Source organism: Piliocolobus tephrosceles, chromosome 17 (assembly GCF_002776525.5).
Source record: "Piliocolobus tephrosceles isolate RC106 chromosome 17, ASM277652v3, whole genome shotgun sequence".
NCBI classification, from domain to species: domain Eukaryota; kingdom Metazoa; phylum Chordata; class Mammalia; order Primates; family Cercopithecidae; genus Piliocolobus; species Piliocolobus tephrosceles.
Genome location: NC_045450.1, coordinates 52,994,787 through 53,016,384, shown reverse-complemented (window position 1 = coordinate 53,016,384; position 21,598 = coordinate 52,994,787). Strand labels below are relative to the sequence as shown.

The 21,598-nt window shown below is 40.8% G+C and overlaps 1 protein-coding gene across 3 annotated transcripts in view; it reads right to left on the bottom strand.

Annotated features, from left to right (window-relative positions):
• Window positions 1–21,598, bottom strand: part of NFATC3 (nuclear factor of activated T cells 3) — a 151,381-nt gene that overhangs the window by 46,189 nt on the left and 83,594 nt on the right. For all 3 annotated transcript variants that reach the window (XM_023210238.1, XM_023210237.1, XM_023210239.3), the window contains exons 5-7: window positions 16,069–16,241; window positions 8,615–8,755; window positions 1,702–1,757 (exon numbers count right to left, since the gene is read on the bottom strand). In XM_023210238.1, the coding sequence (XP_023066006.1) occupies window positions 1,702–1,757; window positions 8,615–8,755; window positions 16,069–16,241 (370 nt within the window). The remainder of the gene's footprint in view (window positions 1–1,701; window positions 1,758–8,614; window positions 8,756–16,068; window positions 16,242–21,598) is intronic.

The following is a 21,598-nucleotide window of genomic DNA, read 5'->3' as shown; positions in this document are numbered from 1 at the left end:
AAAGTCTTACATACTACGTAGTAAGATGTTTTGCTCTACTGAATATTACATGTTACTATGTATCTTTTTTTTTTTTTTTTTTTTTTTTTTTTGAGATGGAGTCTCGCTCTGTTACCCAGGCTGGAGTGCAGTGGTGCGATCTCGGCTCACTGCAAGCTCTGCCTCCCAGGTTCACGCCATTCTCCTGCCTCAGTCTCCCGAGCAGCTACAGGCGCCCACTACCTCGCCCGACTAATTTTTTTTAATTTTCAGTAGAGACGGGTTTTCACCATGTTAGTCAGGATGCTCTCCATCTGCTGACCTCATGATCTGCCTGCCTCAGCCTCCCAAAGTGCTGGGATTACAGGTGCGAGCCACTGCACCCAGCCCTAGTTTAGATTTCTTTTCTTAAATTTTACATTCAAAATGTTCTAAACTGGAGCCAGGTACAATAGCTCACACCTGTAATCCCAGCACTTTGGGAGGCTAAGACGGGCAAATCACTTCAGGTCAGGAGTCTGAGACCAGTCTAGCCAACATGTTGAAACCCCATCTCTACTAAAAATACAAAAATTAGCTGGGCATGATGTTGCATGCCTGTAGTCCCAGCTACTCAGGAGTCTGAGGCAGGAGAATTGCTTGAACTTGGGAGGCAGAGGCTGCAGTGAGCCGAGACTGTACCACTGCACTCCAGTCTGCATGACAGAGCTAGACTCCATCTAAAATAAATAAATAAATAAAAATTTAAAAAATTAAATAATCCAAAATGTTGTAAACTAGCATTAAACAAAACGTGTATCTACATCAAAAATAATTTTACAAAACCAAGGTGAAAATCTTTAGCCCCAAACCAAATGCAATCCTCAACCTAAATTGCTCCAGATCTTTGGAAAGCACTGTAGGAAGTGGTATTCCCTAGCCCAGAAAATACTCTGTCTCCATTCCAACCACGATAACAAGACCAAAACTTTCAATGTAGAATCCTAGAAGGCTTAACTAAATAGCTGAAGGGTTAGAAATAGTGTGTCAAGTACACAATTCCCTAAGGACTTGTCTTGCTCCTTTCACCTACTACATATGTTCTTTCTCTTTTTTATTTCTCTATGAAGGCCTATACATATGTTCTTTATTGAATTTGTTTTTATTCCTAAATGAGTTCAGATAAATTAATGATAATTTCAATAAGAACCTTCTGACGATCTTTCATTTCTAGTTTCTCTTCCCTGTATGCAATAGGGAGAAAACAAGGCACTAACTGGCTATCTTTTCTAAACTTTAATTTAATTTGCTTTAATACTAGGTAAGTATTTTACTTCCAAACCTCTAGAAATTTTACTTTTTTAGACAGGGTCTCACTCTATCACCCAGGCTGGAGTGCAGTGGCATGATCATCGCTCACTGCAGCCTTGACCTCCCAGGCTCAGGTAATCCTCCCACGTCAGCCTCCCAAGTGGCCGGGACTACAGGTGCATGTCACCACACATGGCTTATATTTTGTAGAGACAGGGTTGCTCAGGCTTGTCTTGAACTCCCGGGCTCAAACAATCCTCCTGCCTCAGCCTCCCAAAGTGCTGGGATTATAGGCATGAGTCTCATGCCCGGCCTAATTTTACTTTTTTATTAATCAATATACAAAAGAGTCATCCATACCATAAAGCATCATTATTCAATTTTCTATTCAGTGTCTTAAATATTTCTTAAGAATTAAGGTGAATTTCTTACCCCTTGACATTTTTCCCTGATTATCTTCCCTTCTACCTCCCACTGAGGTCGTCCATCTATTGAAAGAAAGAGTTTATAGTTAAAAGAAATTCGTATCAGAAAGCATACAGACAAAATCTAATGCATGTAGTATCACAAATTTATTAGCAAAGGAGATCTTTTTTCCACTGACTTCCATTATGAAAATAAAATGTAAATGCGTACAAATGGGGAAAAAATAAGGAGAAAGATCATGGGCTGCCCGGGTTAGTAGATCCCACAGAGCTCATTCTAACCATCTACCAAGTGATGTTTAAAAGCCCTCTGAGAACACCCTCATCAAGAGGTGGCCAACTTTTGCTTGTGTAACTAAAATGATAGGAAACTCACTTCCTTACCAGGTAACGCTTTCCATCTTGGATAATAATTGCTGCTAGAAAGGTCCTCGTGATAAATGAAATGTCTCTTTATGGTATCCAACAACTAGTCTAAATATTATTCCTTGCTGTCACAAAATAAAATCTTGATTGCTTCTCTGTGAGATTATATTTCAGATGTTGAAAAGCTGTTATATCTGCTTGTGTCTCCTCTCCTACTGGCTAGCATCCCCAGTTCTGTGCCTATTCCTTACATAATATTTTAGACTTCATGGTCTCTGGTTAAATATGCTCGTCCAAATTCACAAGGCCCAGGACTGAATAGCCTACGTGAGAAATGACCAAGTGTGGTACAGAATGACAGAGGCTCTAACCACCGTACATGGAAATGCTGTGTCTTTGTTATGAAAGCTTTCTTGAGGTGCGGGGGGGAAGTTTTCTTGGGAGCACCATATGCTGACTCTCACACTAAGTATGTGACCAAGTGTCTATACATTTCCTACTGCCATGTTCCCACACTGTGCACTTATGCAGCTGAGTTGTTTTTTTTCTCCCAACCCTTTGGAACATTACTTACTCCCAGCAGGAAGACTTCATTTTGTTGGATCCCTTGACTTGTCAAAATATTTTTTAGATACTGATGGTCCTAAAAAATGTTTCCTAGGCTTTCCAGATTTCTGTCACCTGAAGATTTGGCCAATACATTTTCTGTCTCTTCATCCCAAGTGAACTACTCATTTGGAGACAGCCTTATCTGCTATTAAAGCTCTCCAACTGATGTACAATTATTCCAAAGCATTTTTTTTTTGCGTGGGTCACAGGCATTCACCCAGTGACTAAGTCACACACAGCTTGCAGCACTTCTTCATCTGGTCTGCAAATTTATCATGAGAGATTTCATCAAATGTTTTCCAGGTTGTAACCATCATTTTCAGTCCAGTAACTAGACAATCGCTACTTCTGCTGCACAAGAGATACTACAGGCAAGTGCTACACCTACTTAGAATTATAGCTCAGTTCAGCAATCACTTGCTGGTTCCTTATGTGCCACTTTGTGTTACTGACATAACTGAGACAAGATGCCCTGCCTTCAGCCTGTGGATGAAAGGCAAACGCAAACAGTTTATTATAATAAAATGTGTTGGGTATAATAATTGATAAATGTACACTCTGGATAAACCAAGAACACAGGGGTCAGGGTCTTTAACCTAATCTTGGGGAGGGGTAGTGAGACAAGGAAGGCTTCCTGAAGAGCTCTTGAACTGAGACTTAACATGAGACAGAACTCATATGAGGAAAGGGTAAATTATAGACAGAAGAGACAGCATGAGCAAAGACAAGATGACAAGAACCCCTAAGATACAGAGACTTTATAAGCAGCTGTGATGTTGTATAAAGTATGAGGCAAGGAGCAGTAAAAAAGAGGGTTGGAAAGACTGGCAGCAGATTACGGCCTGAATGCCATAATAAGGAGCATAGAAAATGAAGGGGATTGCTGAAGGTGTTTTTAAAATGGGAGTTACATGTTTACAACTGTAATCTCCTCTAAAGCCAGTAACTGTCACCATTTAACATGATTCAACTTCAATCCAAAGTTCTTAAATGTGAAGCTCTGGGTCAAATAAATGAATTCAATAATACCTATTAACTGTATTCAGGCACAGATGAATTTTTAGAGTGGAAAGGAAGGGATGGCTCTGAGACACCGTCTCTTTCTCATGCTCCTTATTCACCTAAAACGTGACACCTACAGAAAGACATTCCTTGATGACTTGATATAAACAGTTCACAATTCAGTCTTTATCACTCTACCCTCTTACTTCATACAGTTTTACCTGGAATAATCTTGTTCATTTATTTGTTTATAAGTGCTTCCCCACTAGAATGTAAGCTCTATCAGAGCACGCAACCTGAAGGTTGTATTCAACATTATATCCCCAATGCCTAGACTAGTGTCTATATCACATAGCAATGCTTCATAAATAATTGATGAATTAATAAATTATGAAACAGAACTGATGTTTTTTGAAGACAGGCAGGGTATGGGTCAGGGTTGAAGGGAAGTGAATTTTAAAGGAGAAGAAGACAGCCACATACTTTCCAGCTCAAAGAGAAGATGCTATTATTAATCAAGTTAAGAAACCCAGAGAGATAAACTAGTTTGTAAAGTCAGGTATGTTTTCATATTTTAAGTCTCAGTGAGACATTTATAAAGCAATATCTAGTGGGTACTTTAAATTTCACGTTAAAGTTTAAGAGAAACATGTTGCTACAGAGAGAGATTTGGGAGCTAATAAAATTTCTCAAAAAGATAATGAGAAGAAAAATGAATATAAAACCTTAGAAAACATCTATATTTAAGAGCCAGAAAAATTCATATAAAAAGACGAACAAGAATAAAGATGTATGAGAACCAGATAACAACAAAGTCAAGGGGGAAAAGTGTTAAGAAGGAGAGGAAGTAGCTGGCTGTCAAATTTTTAGGCGATTATGATTTCAATGAAGTGAAAGACAAAAGATTAAAGAGTAGCAGGTAAGGAAAAGAAAGCAAATGACACTACTTTTTTGAGAGGGTGGATGCTAAGTGGTAGAGAAATGAAACAAAAGCTTACGAGGATGACAGATTTAAGAGAAAGGGAATGTTTAGGATGAGAAGACATAAACATAATTAAACTCCAAGAAGAAGGATCCAGTAGAAAAAGATAAAGAAATTATAAAAGAGAGGTGATGGGGGCACAGTACAGCCTTTAATATTTAAGTTTTAAAAAGATAAAAGAATGAAAACTGATATTAAAATTTTAAATAAGAAAAAACATAATAAACAAAAAAAAGTGAAAAGAAGTTAAATATAGAAATCAGTGAAACAGAAAGGCACACTGAAAGGTTTGATAAAGCCAAGAACTATGGAAAGACTGGTTAAAAATCCAGAAATGGCATAAATAAATAGCAGGAATAAAAGAATGGGGGGATATAACTCCAGATGCAAAAAGAGAATACTGTGAGCTAATTAATGTCAATAGATTTGAAAACGTAAGGAAAGGAATAAAGTCCTAGAAAAATATATATGACCAGGCGGGCACATAGGCTCACACTTGTAATCCGAGCACTTTGGGAGGCCAAGATGGGCGCATCACCTGAGATCAGGAGTTCGAGACCAACCTGGTCAACATGGTGAAACCCCATCTCTACTAAAAAAATAAAAAAGTTAGACGGGCGCGGTGGCGGGCACCTGTAATCCCAGCTACTTGGCATACAGAGGCAGGAGAATCACTTGAACCCAGGAGGCAGAGGTTGCATGAGCCAAGACTGCACCACGGCACTGCAGCCTGGGAAACATGAGCGAAACTCTGTCTCAAAATTAAAAAAGAAAAGAAAGAAAGAAAGATATACATGACCAGAACAAATTCAAGAAGAAACAAATCTGACTAGTCCTGCAACCACGAATAGAAATATATCACAAGTTAGTGGCTCCCCACAAAGACAGTCCCCTGTCCAGAAGGTTTTGGAGGTGAGCTCTGTCACATGTGCAAGGGAATATGAGAGTACCCAACACAAATGCTGTTAAGGAATGGGAAAAGATGAGGCACTTCCCCCAATTCACTCTGATATCCAGAATATATAAAGAATTCCTTAAGTCACTAATAAAATGAAAAATGATCCAATGGAGAAAATAGGCAAGGACACAGTTATTGCACAGCAAATGAAATATGAATGGTCCATAACAACCTCAATGGCTATCAGGGAAATTTAAACCCAAACTTCAAGGTACCATTTCACCCCTACTGGATTAACAAAATTTAAGAATTTTAATATTCTTGCCTATGTTTACTAGGTACAGCAGTGTCAAAAACTGGACAATATCCAAATATCCAGTAAGAGAAACGACAATAAATTGTGGTACATTCATACAATGAAAAACTTTATAGTAGTGAAAGGTCTTCAGTTACATGGATCAGTCTTAAAACATTAAGACCTCTGAACATACAATTTTTCAAAGAATACAGGCAATATAGTACAAAGCCCAAAAACAGGAAAAAAAAAAAAAAAAAAGATGTGAGCATTTAGGTTGTTTCCACTTTTTGGCAATTATAAATAGTTTTATATGGTTGAAAAGCAAGGGTTACAGCCGGGCACAGTGGCTCACGCCTCTAATCCCAGCACTTTGGGAGGCCGAGGCAGGTGCATCACAAGGTCAGGAGTTAGAGACCAGCCTGACCAATATGGTGAAACCCCGTCTCTACTAAAAATACAAAAATTAGCCAGGCGTTGTGGTGGGCACCTGTAATCCCAGCTACTCAGGAGGCTGAGGCAGGAGAATCGCTTGAACATGGGAGATGGAGGCTGCAGTGAGCTGAGAAAGTCCCACTACACTCCAGCCTGGGTGACAGAGTGAGGCGCCATTTCCAATTTTAGTATATGTGCTGCCAAAGCGAGCACGAGGCTCCATCTCAAAAAAAAGAAAAGCAAGGGTTGATTCGGGTGGCAGTTCCATTTGAGAAGGGGGACCCAGAGGCCTTCAAAGGTAAATGTAGTTCTTAAACTTGGCAGTAGGTTTAAGTATTTGTTATATTACTCTTATAAAAATAGTGTTTCATGACTGGCACGTAGATCTTAGCACTTTGGGAGGGTGAGGTGGGCAGATCACTTGAGGTCAAGAGTTCAAGAACCAGTCTGGTCAACATGGCAAAACCCTGTGTCTACCAAAAATACAATAATTAGCCAGGTGTGGCGGCACGTGCCTATAATCCCAGCTACTCGGGAGGCTGAGGCAGGAGAATCGCTTTAACCTAGGAGACAGAGGTTGCAGTCAGCCAAGATTGTGCCATTGCACTCTACCCTAGGTGACAGAGCAAGTCACTGTCTCAAAAAAAAAAAAAAAAAGTCTTTCATAAGTTCTAATTTTTTTTTTTTTTTTGAGGTGGAGTCTCGCTCTGTCGCCCGGGCTGGAGTGCACTGGCCGGATCTCAGCTCACTGCAAGCTCCGCCTCCTGGGTTCACGCCATTCTCCTGCCTCAGCCTCCTGAGAAGCTGGGACTACAGGCGCCCGCCACCTCGCCTGGCTAGTTTTTTTTTGTATTTTTTAGTAGAGACGGGGTTTCACTGTGTTAGCCAGGATGGTCTCAATCTGCTGACCTCGTGATCCGCCCATCTCGGCCTCCCAAAGTGCTGGGATTACAGGCTTGAGCCACCACGCCCGGCCATAAGTTCTAAATGTTTTTAAAACTGAGAGGAAATAACTGACGTAAAAGTGTTTTAAACATGCACAAGAAAGAATAAAATCAAGGCCGGGCACGGTGGCTCACACCTGTAATCCCAGCACTTTGGGAGGCCGAGATGGGTGGATCACGAGGTCAGGACATTGAGACCATCCTGGCTAACATGGTGAAACCCCGTCTCTACTAAAAACACAAAAAATTGGCCAGGCATGGTGGTGGTCACCTGTAGTCCCAGCTACTTGGGAGGCTGAGGCAGGAGAATGGCGTGAACCCAGGAGACGGAGCTTGCGGTGAGCTGAGATCGTGCCACTGCACTGTAGCCTGGGAAACAGAGCGAGACTCCCTCTCAAAAAAAAAGAAAGAAAGAAAAGAAAAGAAAAAATCAAACACCCTGATAAACATGAATTCTTCTACTTTAAAAATAATTGAGGTATAATTCAAATACTATAAAATCCATCCTTTTAAAGTATACAACTCACAGGGTTGGGGGATATTCACAGAGCAGTACAACAATCACCACTAATTCCAGAACATTTCCATCACTCCAAAAGGAAACCCAGTCCCCATCAGCAGACACTCACCACTGACAACTTCCTCCAACCACTGGTAACCAGTAATCTACTTTTGGTTTCTGGATTGCCTATACTGGACATTTTATATAAATGGGGTCATATACTATGTATCCTTTTGTGCTGGCTTCCTTCACTGAGCCTATTTTCAGGGTTTATCCATGCTGTAGCATGTATGAGTACTTCATTAATTTTTATGACTAAATAATATTCCACTGTGTGGATATATCACATTTTGTTTATCCATTTATCAGTTGGTGAGCATTTAGGTTGTTTACTTTTTTTTTGGCAATTATAAATAAAGTTGCTATAAATACTTGTCTGTAAGTTCATGTATGGACACGTATTTCTAACCCTTTCAAGTATATACCTAGGAGTAGAGTTGCTGGGGGAATTCTACTTTTCAGACATCTTAAATTACTATTATTATATTATTATTTAGAAACAAGGTTTCACTTTGTTGCCCAGGCTGAGGAGTGAAGTGGCACAATCAGAGCTCACTATAACCTAGAACTTCTGGGCTCAAGTGATCCTCCTGCCTCAGCCTGAGTAGCTAGAACTATAGGCATGTGCCACCATGCCCAGCTCCTTAAAAATAATTTAACATTTATATGAAAATTTAATAAATATTTGGTTTAAAATAGACTTAGTGCAAAATGACACCCATAGCTTTATGAAAACTACTTTGTAATTTTTGTTACTGAAACATCTAAATAATTTATTTTATCCTTTGCCCCTTAGTTTGAAGTCAATCAACTCATATATTACTTACCTTGTCCTTTTTCAAGAAAAATGATTTTGGATTCTGGAAGAAAATTAGATCCAGTCACAATCATTTCATGACCTCCATTTACAGAACAACTGTTGATACTGTACTTCTCAATATGAGGAAGTTCTTGAGCAGACCGCTGGGCTGTTTTGAATTTTTTTAAAGAGTTGAGAAAAAACAAAATATTAGTTAAAAATCTTTCATACACAAATGACAAACTCAAGCTACAAAAAGAAAATAAAGAGAAGCAAATTTTGGGATTAATTCATTCAGGCTTTTAAAATTCAAGACAATGGTAACACAACACACTAAAAGAACTAAGTTGTTTATAAAACAAAATAGATATATTAATGTGATTTCTAAGTATATCTATTTATTTAAGACAGGGTCTCACTCTGTTGCCCAAACTGGAGCACAGTGACTTGATCATAGCTCCCTGCAGCCTCCAATTCCTGGGCTCAAGTGATGCTCCCATCTCAGCCTCCCAAGTAGCTAGGATTACAGATGCATGCCACTGTGCCCAGCCAATTTTTTTTTTTTTTTTAAACAGCAACATGGTCTCACTTTGTTGCCCAGCCTGGTCTCAAACTCCTGGCTTCAAACAGTCCTCCTGCCTTGGCCTCCCAAAGTGCTGGCATTATAGGCTTGAGCCACCACACTCAGCCAATTATTTTCTTAGACTACAACTATAAAGAAACTAATAAAACTTCATTAATATCTTCAACTTCATACTGACTCCAACACATTTACCTCACCTGCTTTTCTCTTTTTTGCTTAAATGTTTAATATATTTCTTCCACGCAACAACTATCCATTAAAATCTATAAATCCAATTATAAAAAGTATGTTAAGTTCAAAGATGTAAAATTATATTGCATGCAATGAAGAGAAGACAAATTCTAGGGAACTACTAGCAGACAAACACCAAGTAAGCCTTTCTTTTTAAATTCATTTTTTAAATTTTATTTATTTATTTTTTGAGACGGAGTCTCACTCTCTCGCCCAGGCTGGAGTGTAGTGGCGCAATCTCAGCTCATGGCAACCTCCGCCTCCGCAGTTCAAGCGAATCTCCTGCCTCAGTCTCCTAAGTAGCTGGGGTAACAGGCACGTGCCACCATGCCCAGCTAATTTTTGTATTTTTAGTAGAGACGGGGGTTTCACCATGTTGGTCAGGCTGGTTTCAAACTCCTGGCCTCAGGTGATCTGCCCGCCTCAGCCTCTCAAAGTGCTGGGATTACAGGCCTGAGCCACTGCGCCCGGCCTATATTTTTATTTTTTTAGAGACAGAGTCTTGCTCTGTCGCCCAGGTTATTTATTGCCCAGTGTAGCATGATCACAGGTTACCGAAACATCAAACTCCTGGGCTCAAGCAATCCTCTCACCTCAGCCTCCCAAGTAGCTGGGACTACAAGCATGTGCCATTGTGCTTAGCCGATTTTTAAATTTTTATTTTTGTAGAGACAGGGTCTCACTTTGTTGCCCAAGCTGTTCTCGAACTCCTGGGCTCAAGTGATCCTCCCATGTTGGCCTCCCAAAGTGCTGGGATTATAGGTGTGAGCCACCGTGTCCAGCTATTTACATTACCAACTTTTATAAACAGCATTCATGGTGCCACCTTTCTCTGATAATGACTGGTTCCAAATTGCTACATTTTCTAGAGATCCTATTTCTGGCATTTCTTTCTTTTAACTGCTTGAGTTTCAAACTGTAGATTGTACTTCTTTTCATTGTGTAGGTTCTCTAACTGTTGTTTTTGTTTGTCAGATTTCAGAAAGGGTCATGCGCTGTCACCCAGGATGAGGTGCAGTGGCGTGATCACAGCTCTGCCACCTCAATCTTTTGTGCTCAAGTGATCCTCAGATCTCACCCTCCCTAGGAGCTGGGACTACAGGAATGCATTACCATACACAACTAAAAAAAGTTTTTTTTCGTAGAGACAGGGTCTTATTATGTTACCCAGGCTGGTCTCCAACTCCTGGGCTCAAGCTGTCCTTCTGGACATAAGCAGTACTCCTGCCTAGGCCTCCCAAAGAGTTGGGATTACAGGTGTGAGTCGGCACACCTGGCCTCTAATGGTTTCTTCTTGCCAACTACCTAGATACCTAGGTTTCTCTCTGAATTAAAACAAAATTTAAAAGTGTTGATTATATCTCTTCACATTTGGAAAACAGGTCCACTTTTATTCCTAGTATGTGGGTGGGAAAACTGGTGGGTTTGAAGATCAGCTGTGTTTTGTTTGGCTAGCAGAGTATTTTAAGGACATTAAAAAATCAATGCCATTAGGAAATCATCCATTCCCAGGTCACAACAGCTCTCAACTACTTAATACCTAGTCACAAAAGTACATAAATTGGGACCCCAGCCCCATTCAAAGAGAGTACTGTAATCAATCCTTTCATAGAAGATTCCTATGCAGACCAGGCATGGTGGCTCACGCCTGTAATCCCAGCACTTTGGGAGGCCGAGGCGGGCAGATCACCAGGTCAGGAGTTCGTGACCAGTCTGACCAACATGGTGAAAATCCGTCTCTACTAAAAATACAAAAATTAGCTGGGTGTGGTGGTGCGCACCTGTAATCCCAGCTACTCTGGAGGCTGAGGCAGAAGAATCGCTTGAATCCGGGAGGCGGAGGTTGTAGTGAGCCAAGAGATGACGACACTGCACTCCACCCCTGCGTGAAAGAGTGAGACTCCATCTCAAAAAAAAAGAAAAGAAAAGAAAAGAAAAAGATGTGTACACAGCCAGGCACAGTGGCTCATACCTGTAATACCAGCACTTTGGAAGGCAGAGGCAAGTGGTCAGGAGTTTGAGACCAGTCTGAGGTCAGGAGTTTGAGACCAGTCTAGCCAACATGGTGAAACCCCATCTTTACTTAAAAACAAACAATTAGTCGGGTGCGGTGGTGCATGCCTGTAATCCCAGCTATTTGGGAGGCTGAGGCAGGAGAATCTCTTGAACCTGGAAGGCAGAGACTGTAGCAAGCCAAGATCACGCCATTGCACTCCAGCCTGGGCAACAGAGTGAGACTCTGTCTCTAGAAAAAAAAAAAGGAAAAGGAAAAAAAAAAGATAGGTATGGGATTTAGGATTAACTATTACTTGGGATGTACCAAGCACCAACCTAGATCTCAGAAAATACTCATGTCTCTACTGTTCTAAATAGGTCATGGAGAAGGGGCCTGAAAACAAACACTGATTACAGGTACGTTCTAAGTAACAGCAAAAGTGTGTTCAGGTTGGGTGTGTTGGCTCACACCTGTAATTCCAGCACTTTAGGAGGCCAAGGCCAGCAGATAATCTGAGGTCAGGAGTTCAAGACCAACCTGGCCAACGTGGTGAAACCCCATCTCTACTGAAAAACACAAAAATTAGCCAGGCGTAGTGGCAAGCACCTGCAATCACAGCTACTCGGAAGGTTGAGGCAGGGTGAATTGTTTGAACCCACCAGGCAGAGGCTGCAGTGAGCTGAGATTATGCCACGGTACTCCAGCCTGGATGACAGAGCAAATCTCCATCTCAAAAGAAAATAAAAATGTGTTCAATAGATGGCATAAACATGCCAAAAAACTACTCGTGTGGTGAAAATATTTTTGAAGAATATTTATTATTTAACAATATTTAAATACTTAATATTTAATAACAGAAGAAAATGTCTATGATAGTATAAGTGAAAACTGCAAAACAAGATATAAAACTATATCAGATAAGGCCAATTAAAAAACATTGTGTGTGTATGTGTATTTATTAAAAGACATACAAATACAATAAAAGAAAATCCAGGCTGGGCCTAGTGGGATTACACCTGTAATCCCAACCCTTTGAAAGGCTGAGGTGGGCAGATTACTTGAAGTCAGGAGTTCAAGACCAGTGTGACCAACATGGTAAAACCCCATCTCTACTAAAAATACAAAAATCAGCTGTGTGTGGTGGCCGGTAATCCCAGCTACTTGGGGGGCTGAGGCACAAGAATTACTTAAACCTGGGGGGCAGAGGTTGGAGTCAGCTGGGTTTGGCCCCCCGCCCCCAGCCGGGAACAAAAAGGGAAACCCCCAACTCAAAAAAAAAAAAAAAAAAAAAAAGAGCCAGAAAAGGTTAATACTGACTATATATAAATAGTAATATTACAAAATAATTTAATATTATACTATTCTTTGTACCATTTTGAGTTTTCTCTCTTTTTTTTTTTTTTTTTTTGAGATGGAATCTCATTCTGTTGCCAGGGTGGAGTACAATGGCATGATCTCAGCTCATAGCAACCTCTGCCTCCCAGGTTCAAGCGAGTCCTCTGCCTCAGCCTCCCGAGTAGCTGGGACTACAGGCACATGTCACCATGCCCATTTAATTTTTGCATTTTTAGTAGAGATGGGGTTTCACCGTGTTAGCCAGGATGGTCGTGATCTCTTGACCTCGTCATCTGCCCAACTTGGCCTCCCAAAGTGCTGGGATTACAGGCGTCACACCATGCCCAGCCCCATTTTGCATTTTCTATATTCTCAATAATCACATGCTAATTTTATTTTTATTTTTTATTATTTATTTTTGAGATGGAGTCTCACTCTGTCGCCCAGGCTGGAGTGCAGAGGTGCTCCTAGAATTTCTCTACATCCCACTTTTCTCCCCACTCCATCCATTTCCTTTCTTGTTTTTTGAGATGGAGTTTCGCTCTTGTTGCCCAATCTGGAGTGCAATGGCGTGATCTCGGCTCACTGCAACCTCCGCCTCCCGGGTTCAAGCGATTCTCCTCCCTCAGCCTCTGGAGTAGCTGGGATTACAGGCGTGTGCCACCATGCCCAGCTAATTTTTGTATTTTTAGTAGAGACGGGGTTTCACCATGTTGGCCAGGCTGGTCTCGAACTCCTGACCTCAGGTGATCCACCTGCCTTGGCCTCCCAAAGTACTGGGACTACAGTCATGAGCCACAGCGACTGGCCAATTTTATTTTTAAAAAAAGAAAAAAAAAAGAATCCTTTTAGCGTAACTTCATCTTAAACACTCAAACTACCCTATGAACTTAATTTAAATTACTTTGCCAGCCCGGCATGGTGGCTCACACCTGTAATTCCAGCACTTTGAGAGGCCAAGGTGGGCAGATTACTTAAGTCCAGGACTTCAAGATCAACCTGGGCAACATGAGGAAAAGTGCAAAACTTAGTTGTGTTGGCTTGTGCCTGTAGTCCCAGCTACTTGGGAGGCTGAGGTGGGAGGACTGCTTGAGCCTGGTAGGCAGAGGCTGCGGTGAACCGAGATCATGCCATTGTACTCCAGCCTGGGCAAAAGAGTGAGACCCTGTCTCAAATAAATGAATGAATAACTTCACTTTAAAAATAAAGTAATCTATGCTTACATGGGCATAGAACACTCTGGCAGGATAATTAAGAAGCTGGCAATGGTAGCTGTTTCTAAGAAAGAGAACTGGTTGACTTGGAAATTTATCTTGTACTCCATATTTTTTAATTTTGTAGCATATACCTATATTAGCCATTAAAAAGTTAATATAGGCTGAAAGTGGTAGCTCATGCCTATAATCCCAGAAATTTGGGAGGCTGAGATGGAAGGATGACTTGTGCTCAGGATTTCAAGACCAGTTTGAGAAATGCAGTGAGACCCTATCTATACAAAGAATACATTTTTTTAATTTTAAAAATACAAAAATTAGTTCTACAGCTAATTCACCACAGATTTACTCAGTGATTCCCACAGTCAACTGGCAAATGATAAAGTATCACTCCAATTCAGCAAACAGCAAAAGAAGGCATGAAATATTTTATAGCAGATGTGGCCCCAAATTAAGAATACAGGGCTAGGTCCGGTGGCTCACGCCTGTAATCTCAGCACTTCGGGAGGGCAAGGTGGGCAAATCACGAAGTCAGGAGTTCAAGACCAGCCTGGCCAACATGGTGAAACCCCATCTCGACTAAAAATACAAAAATTAGCTGAGCGTGGTGACACACGCATGTAATCCCAACTACTCAGGAGACTGAGGCAGGAGAATCGCTTGAACACAGGAGGTAGAGGTTGCAGTGAGCCGAGATCGTGCCATTGCACTCAAGCCTGGGTGAAAGAGTGAGGCTCTGTCTAAAAATAATAATAATAATAATGATATAAGAATACAAGCTGGGTGCAGTGGCTCATACCTGTAATCCCAGAACTTTGGGAGGCTGACGTGGGCAGATTACTTCAGGTCATAAGCTCAAGACCAGCCCGGCCAACATGGTGAAACCCTATCTCTACTAAAAACACAAAAATTTGCCAGGTATGGTGGCATGCCCCTGTAGTCCCAGCTACTCAGGAGGCTGAGGCGGGAGAAACGCTTGAACCCTGGAGGTGGAGGATGCAGTGAGCTGAGATTGCGCCACCACATTCCAGGCTGGGCAAGACAGTGAGACTCCATCTCAAAAAACACCCAACCCCCTCACCCTAAAAATAGAATACATGTGTTTGGCCAAGCGCGGCGGCTCATGCCTGTAATCCCTGCACATTGGGAGGCCGAGGCAGGTGGATCACCTGAGGTCAGGATTTCCAGACCAGCCTGGCCAACATGACGAAACTCTGTCTCTACTAAAAATACAAAAACTTAGCCAGATGTGGTGGTGGGTGCCTGTAATCCTAGCTACTTGGGAGGCTGAGGCAGGAGAATTGCTTGAACCTAGGAAGTGGAGGTTGCAGTGAGCCAAGATTACACCACTGCACTCCAATCAGGGCAAGAAGAGCAAAACTCCGTGTTTTCTAGGTAGCACAGCTCTATCATCAAAAAGCAAATAACCTTGAATGAGTACTAGAGATACTTGTGCCTGTTTCCTCCTATGCAAATAAAACAGGAATCAGAATATTCTAAATTATGTCCTAAAGATCTAAGTACTAGTCTCAATATTTCAAGTCATACTAGCTAACCTGCCCAAGGTCCACAGTTCCCCAGGATTGAGTACATGTCAGGTTCCAAGGTCTTTTCTTGTATCTGGCTTTTGTATATGTCAGGAAAAAACATTCACTATCTCAATCGGATGTTGTAAATAATTTGAATAAAAGCTCTGTTAAGTCTTATACAGCCAAAGTGTCAGCTTACAGAGGTTAAGCACCTCCTAGCATGAAGCTGACATTTTAATGAAATGAAGATGACCAAGTGATACTTAAAGCATCTGAATCATAGCTTCAAGATTTGATCCTCAGATAGCATCAAGCCCCCATTCTCATTTACAGATAAGAAAACTGTGGCCAATAGAGTTTGTCTATAGTTCACAGAGCTACCTAGTCAAACTACCATGAGAAAACATTTTCTAATTCCAAGATCAGTACTCTTTCACCCAAACATGTTAGCTCATTTCCACATAAGAAAATCAAACCAGCAACCCAGACTGTATGCCTCAGCTTACACTTCAGACGCATACATTACATTGTAAGTAACACAGAAAATAAGCTATTATAAATAAGATCTTAAAACATCATCACAAGCTCACTTACAGCACTCAACGGGTATAGAGGCTATCTGCAGAGAAAGGACTTTTCCATTGGGCTGTGGGATGTGTACACGAAACACAAGTCGTACTCTAGTATTCTTTCTGCCAATATCAGTTTCTCCTTTTCGAAGTTCTATATCTGAATTGCGGAGTTTCAAAATACCTGCACAATCAATACTAAAGAGAAAAATATAAAAATTTAATTTGTTTATTGATAATTGTGGTTATAAACAACTCAACTACACAGAAATTGTTAATTTGTCAGAAAAAAACTAACCAAAATTAGGTCAAAACAGAAAGATATGTATGATTGCTATTCTCTGCTAAACTGAAGTTTAGGCATTAAAAATATTTTTGTATGATAGAAGTGCAAAACTAAGTATAGTAGATTGTCTGCCAAGTTAGTAATTTCTCTTCATTCCTGTACTTGCATGCCTATCCTCCTGCCATTAAGACGTACAGTATCTATGCCTGCTCTCCTTGAGAACTGGCCTATGACTTGCTTTGACAAATGGAGTGTGGCCAAGTGACAGTATGCAAGTTATGAGCCTAGCACTGAAGAACGCTGGTAACTTCCACTTTTGCTATCTTGGAGTCCTGAGTAAGAAGTCTAACTAGCATGGTGCAGAGAAAGGCCCAGACAATCCCTAACCACTCCAGCCCCTAGCCATTCTGGATGTTAAACCCCAGCTGAGCTCCCACTGAATCCAGGTACTTAAGTGACCCCAGCTGACACCATGTGAATGGACCAGCTGAGCTCAGTCAACCGAAAGAATCATGCAAAATAACAGAGTGATCACTATTAAGCCATTAAATTTTCGGAGTGTTAGAACAAACAGCTGAAATAAAGTAAAGACTCTTTAATTCTATACATGTAACTAGGTCAGAAGAACAAATAATTCATTAACAGCATATTTAGACTTTTATAGTGATGTATTTATTAATAAAAACAATCCATCAGGCTAAAATTCTTGAATTTTTAAGGAATGCACATATAAGATGAAGGTTCTGCATTTAAGGTATAACGTTTCATCATCTGCTAACTTTATTATTAAGTATGACTATTTAACACACGATTGTGGCAGGAAACAACAGAAGGTACAAAATACCTTTGTTACTCACATATTGGAAGAATAAAGCAAACGGATAACTAATTATGATCAAATATACTAGTTAACCTTGCTAACAAGGCATTCCTTGTTATCTGTCCTCTTATTGGATCTATCAACATTTCCAACCCCAATGCTTATTGCACAGAGGTTGCAGAAGTCACTTTGAAGGACAATATATTACAGAACTAGGATACCAAGAACCGGCCAGGCGCACTGGCTCATACCTGTAATCCCAGAACTTTGGGAGGCTGAGGTGGGCAGATTACTTCAGGTCATAAATTCAAGACCAGCCTGACCAACATGGTGAAACCCTGTCTCTACTAAAATACAAAAATTAGCCAGGCATGGTGGCGTGTGCCTGTAGTCCCACCTACTTGGGAGGCTCAGGCAGGAAAATTGCTTGAGCCCAGGAGGCAGAGGTTGCAGTGAGCCGAGATCATGCCATTGCTCTCCAGCCTGGGCGACAGAGCGAGACTCCATCCTCACAAAAAAAAAAAAAAAAGACAACCAGTAAAGCAGAAGAAGAATCCCAAAAGGAATTAAACCACTCCAAATTTTTCATCTTCAGAAAGACACAGAAGACATTTTTTAAATGCAACAATTTTGAAAACTAAAAAAGCATTTGCCATTTATAGATAACAAATTATATAACTGATATTGAACAATTGCACTGCAGCTCAAAGCAGTATTGATCAAGTTACATCCAATTAGTGATTATTCATGCTAACATGTCAACATGGGTCTTCAGGGAAAACAGCAGAGATCATCTGTGTTATTAAGTATTAAGCAAAGGCATTCTAGCAGTAAGCTAAGTTTCTAGTAGATGTGAAATAACAGCACCAGAAAGTACATCTGAAAACTCTTAAATGCAAAAAACAAAAAAGCAAGCAAAACAAAACAAGAAAAAAACTCTTATGTAGCAATGAAAATAAGTACTAAATTATCTTTAAAACTACATTTATTTATTTATTTAATGTATTTATTTATGTTTTGAGACGGAGTCTTGCTCTGTTGCCAGGCTGGAGTGCAGTGGCGCCATCTCGGCTCACTGCAACCTCCGCCTCCCAGGTTCAAGGGATTCTCCTGCCTCAGCCTCCCAAGTAGCTGGGATTACAGCCACGCACCACCATGCCCAGCTAATTTTTTTGTATTTTCAGTAGAGACGGGTTTCACCATGTTGTCCAGGATGGTCTCGATCTCCTGACCTTGTGATCCGCCCACCTCAGCCTCCCAAAGTGCTGGGATTACAGGCGTGAGCCATCAAGCCATTTTAAATCAAGGTGTAGCACTGCTACATTGATATTAATCCAATGTTAAAAAACAGAGGAGCTGCAAATTGCTAAGGCAATAAATACTGGCATCCTATATTTAAAGCATCTTGTAGGGTAGGCTTATGGGTTAGTGTAATGGTCTTAAAAAAGAGATTAGGCTTGAAATAACCAAGCCTGTGGCTTAGTAGGCAAAACCAAGGGAATATCTACCAATTTTTCCACACCTTATTGCCTTAAAAGAACAGTAAAGACAATACATACTTAAGGCTCACTTATGCATAAATTATTTTGAACCATGGTCTTATCTGTCACCTGGGAACTTTAAACCTGCCATTATCTGAAACTATTATTATATTTAACCACTGTATTGAATAATATAGTTACATTCAACAAGCTACTAGGATACTTGTTTATCCTAACAATTAGCTACTGAGTAAACAGGCTCATTCATCATTAGCTACCCTGTTACCTACAGTACCTAAAAAAGGTTTCTTAGGTTTAGTAACATCCTAGTTGCCCCTTATTTAATCCTCTCTCCAATATACATAATGCTTGGGTCCTATAGAACTCCTGTTCCACAATCTACCAGTACAGAGCAGACAGAATGGTCAAGAAGTTTCAGGTATGTGTGTGGTAGGGTTGCAGGGGGAGGACTAGCTGTATGTTACTAGTCATAGTGGTATTTCTGCAGCCTGGTCCTTTCTGGTCTAATACACACAGACAGTATATGCCAGATCTGGCTGAGGAAGGGACATAAATTATGACTATTACCCTTGTTCCATGCGCTAGTAAATGGAAGATGATGGAGGACAGGTAAATTTAGATCCTACTGCTCCAATTATTTCATATTATTTGGGATATGAGCCTTTCCCAATTTCTTGATAATTTTTCATAGAAATTAATGTACTCTTTTCTATTTATTGGTTTATATATTATTTTCAGAAAGGATATGAGGCATTTTACAATATAGATACAAATAAAGCCAAGAAAAAATAAATAGAAAAAATTTTAAAACACAATAGGAAGTAAACTCCAAGTCTAGAGTTGAAGAAATTACTATAATTACTGTAAATGAGCTTGACTATGAAGTTCCTGGAAGCCAAGGCAAAAAGTAAATGTGATAAAGTTGTTATAGGCCGCTCATTGTATGATAAAGCAAAATCTACCACGCCAACAGGAAACACTAACTTTTTTCCTTTAAGTTGAAAGGACTGTGTTTGTGTGTGCATGCACACGTGCATGCAATAGTGACCAACTTAAGAGAAACTGTTTTTAATAGTGGTTTTTCAGATTATGAAGTATGTTTATGGCTATTTCTCATACTGTCCCTCAAGTCAAGAAACAGAATAAACTTGTAATTTTTCTATTTAACTTGATTCGAATATCGTGCTTTGAATATCCAGAGGAATGAATGCAAACATGGCCTGCAAACTATAGTCTAGGGATCAATTTCTTGAGTTTTTGGAAAAAGATAGTTCAAAGGTGATTTTTAAACGTCCCTCTACAACTGACTAATCACATATCACATGCTTCTGATGCTATATAAAAAAGTAAGATGCCAGAACAAAAGGGAAGAAGGCTACTTATACTCTCATTCAGAGGTTGGGCACCTTACCTTATTTGAAAATGTGTCCAATAGGATGCCTGGTGTCAATATTTTTCTCAAGAAAAAGTTTTGCTCGAGTATCTGAATAAATACAGGCTGAGATTCCAAAGTTCTTTCTACATTATAGAGCACAAATGTTTAAGGCCGGTGCAGTGGCTCACATCTGCAATCCCAGCACTTTGGGAGGCTAAAGCAGGTGGACTGCTTGAGGCCAGGAGTTCGAGACCAGCCTGGTCAACATGCCAAAACCCTGTCTCTACTAAAAATACAAAAATTTGCCAGGAGTGGTGGTGCACAGTGTGTAATCTCAGCTACCTGGGTGGCTGAAGCACAAGAATCACCTGAGCCTGGGAGGCAGAGGTTATAGTGAGCCGAGATGGTGCCACTGTACTCCAGCCTGGGCAACAGACTGAGACTGTCTTAAAAAAAATAAATAAATAAAGAGTAGAGATTATCAGCTTAGCTGCCTGCCTTTGCCATGAAAAAACTCCGTCATAGCCCCTTTGCAATGATTTGCTGGGTTGGGTTCTTGAGTACTGTTCTTGCAGTAGCCTGGGATGGATGTTATTCCCACCTTAAGAAAGGTCTGTGGGCCAGGTGTTTTAATGCCCAGTTAAAACATTAACTGGTGCGGTGGCTCGCACCTGTAATCCCAGCACTTTGGGAGGTCGAGATGGGCGAATCACGAGGTCAGGAGATCGAGACCATCCTGGCTAACACGATGAAACCCCGTCTCTACTAAAAATACAAAAAAATTAGCCAGGCATGGTGGTGGGCGCCTGTAGTCCCAACTGCTCAGAAGGCTGGAGCAGGAGAATGGCATCAACCCAGGAGGCGGAGCTTGCAGTGAGCCGAGATCATGCCACTGCACTCCAGCATGGGCGACAGAGCGAGACTCCATCTCAAAAAAAAAAAAAAAAAGTCTGTAGTGTAGTTTGAAAACAATTTCTGTTACAAAAATCTAAGTTTCCCATGCCTGGTTGTGCCTACTACCCATTGATAGGTGCCTACTCAATATCCTTCCTTTACTTCTTCCTTAGTAACAGGCCCCTACATTGTTTTGTTTGTTTTTTTGTTTTTAAAGACAGGATCTCACTCTTCCCCAGGCTGGAGTATAGTGGCGCTATCTCGGCTAATGGCAACCTCTGCCTCCTGGGCAAGCGATCCTCCCACTTCAGACTCCCAAGCAGCTAGGACTACAGACAGGCACCACTGCACCCGGTTAATTTTTGTAATTTTAGTAGAGACAGGGTTTCGCCATGTTGCTCAGGCTGGTCTCAAACTCCTGAGCTCAGGTGATTCGCCTGCCTCGGCCTCCTGAAGTACTGGGATTACAGGCATGAGCCATGGTGCTTGGCCTCCCTAAATTATTTGAGGTGACAGTGTGTTCTGGTAAACATAACCATGTGTTCCTTACATATAAGCATGATCAATGAGATGTAGAGTTGTTAAGTAGGTTTTAGGGAAAGGCTCTTAAAAGAGGATTCAACTCCAATGGAAGTTCCCTTTTACCCTTCCTCCATACCTTTCTCTTTATTATCCCTT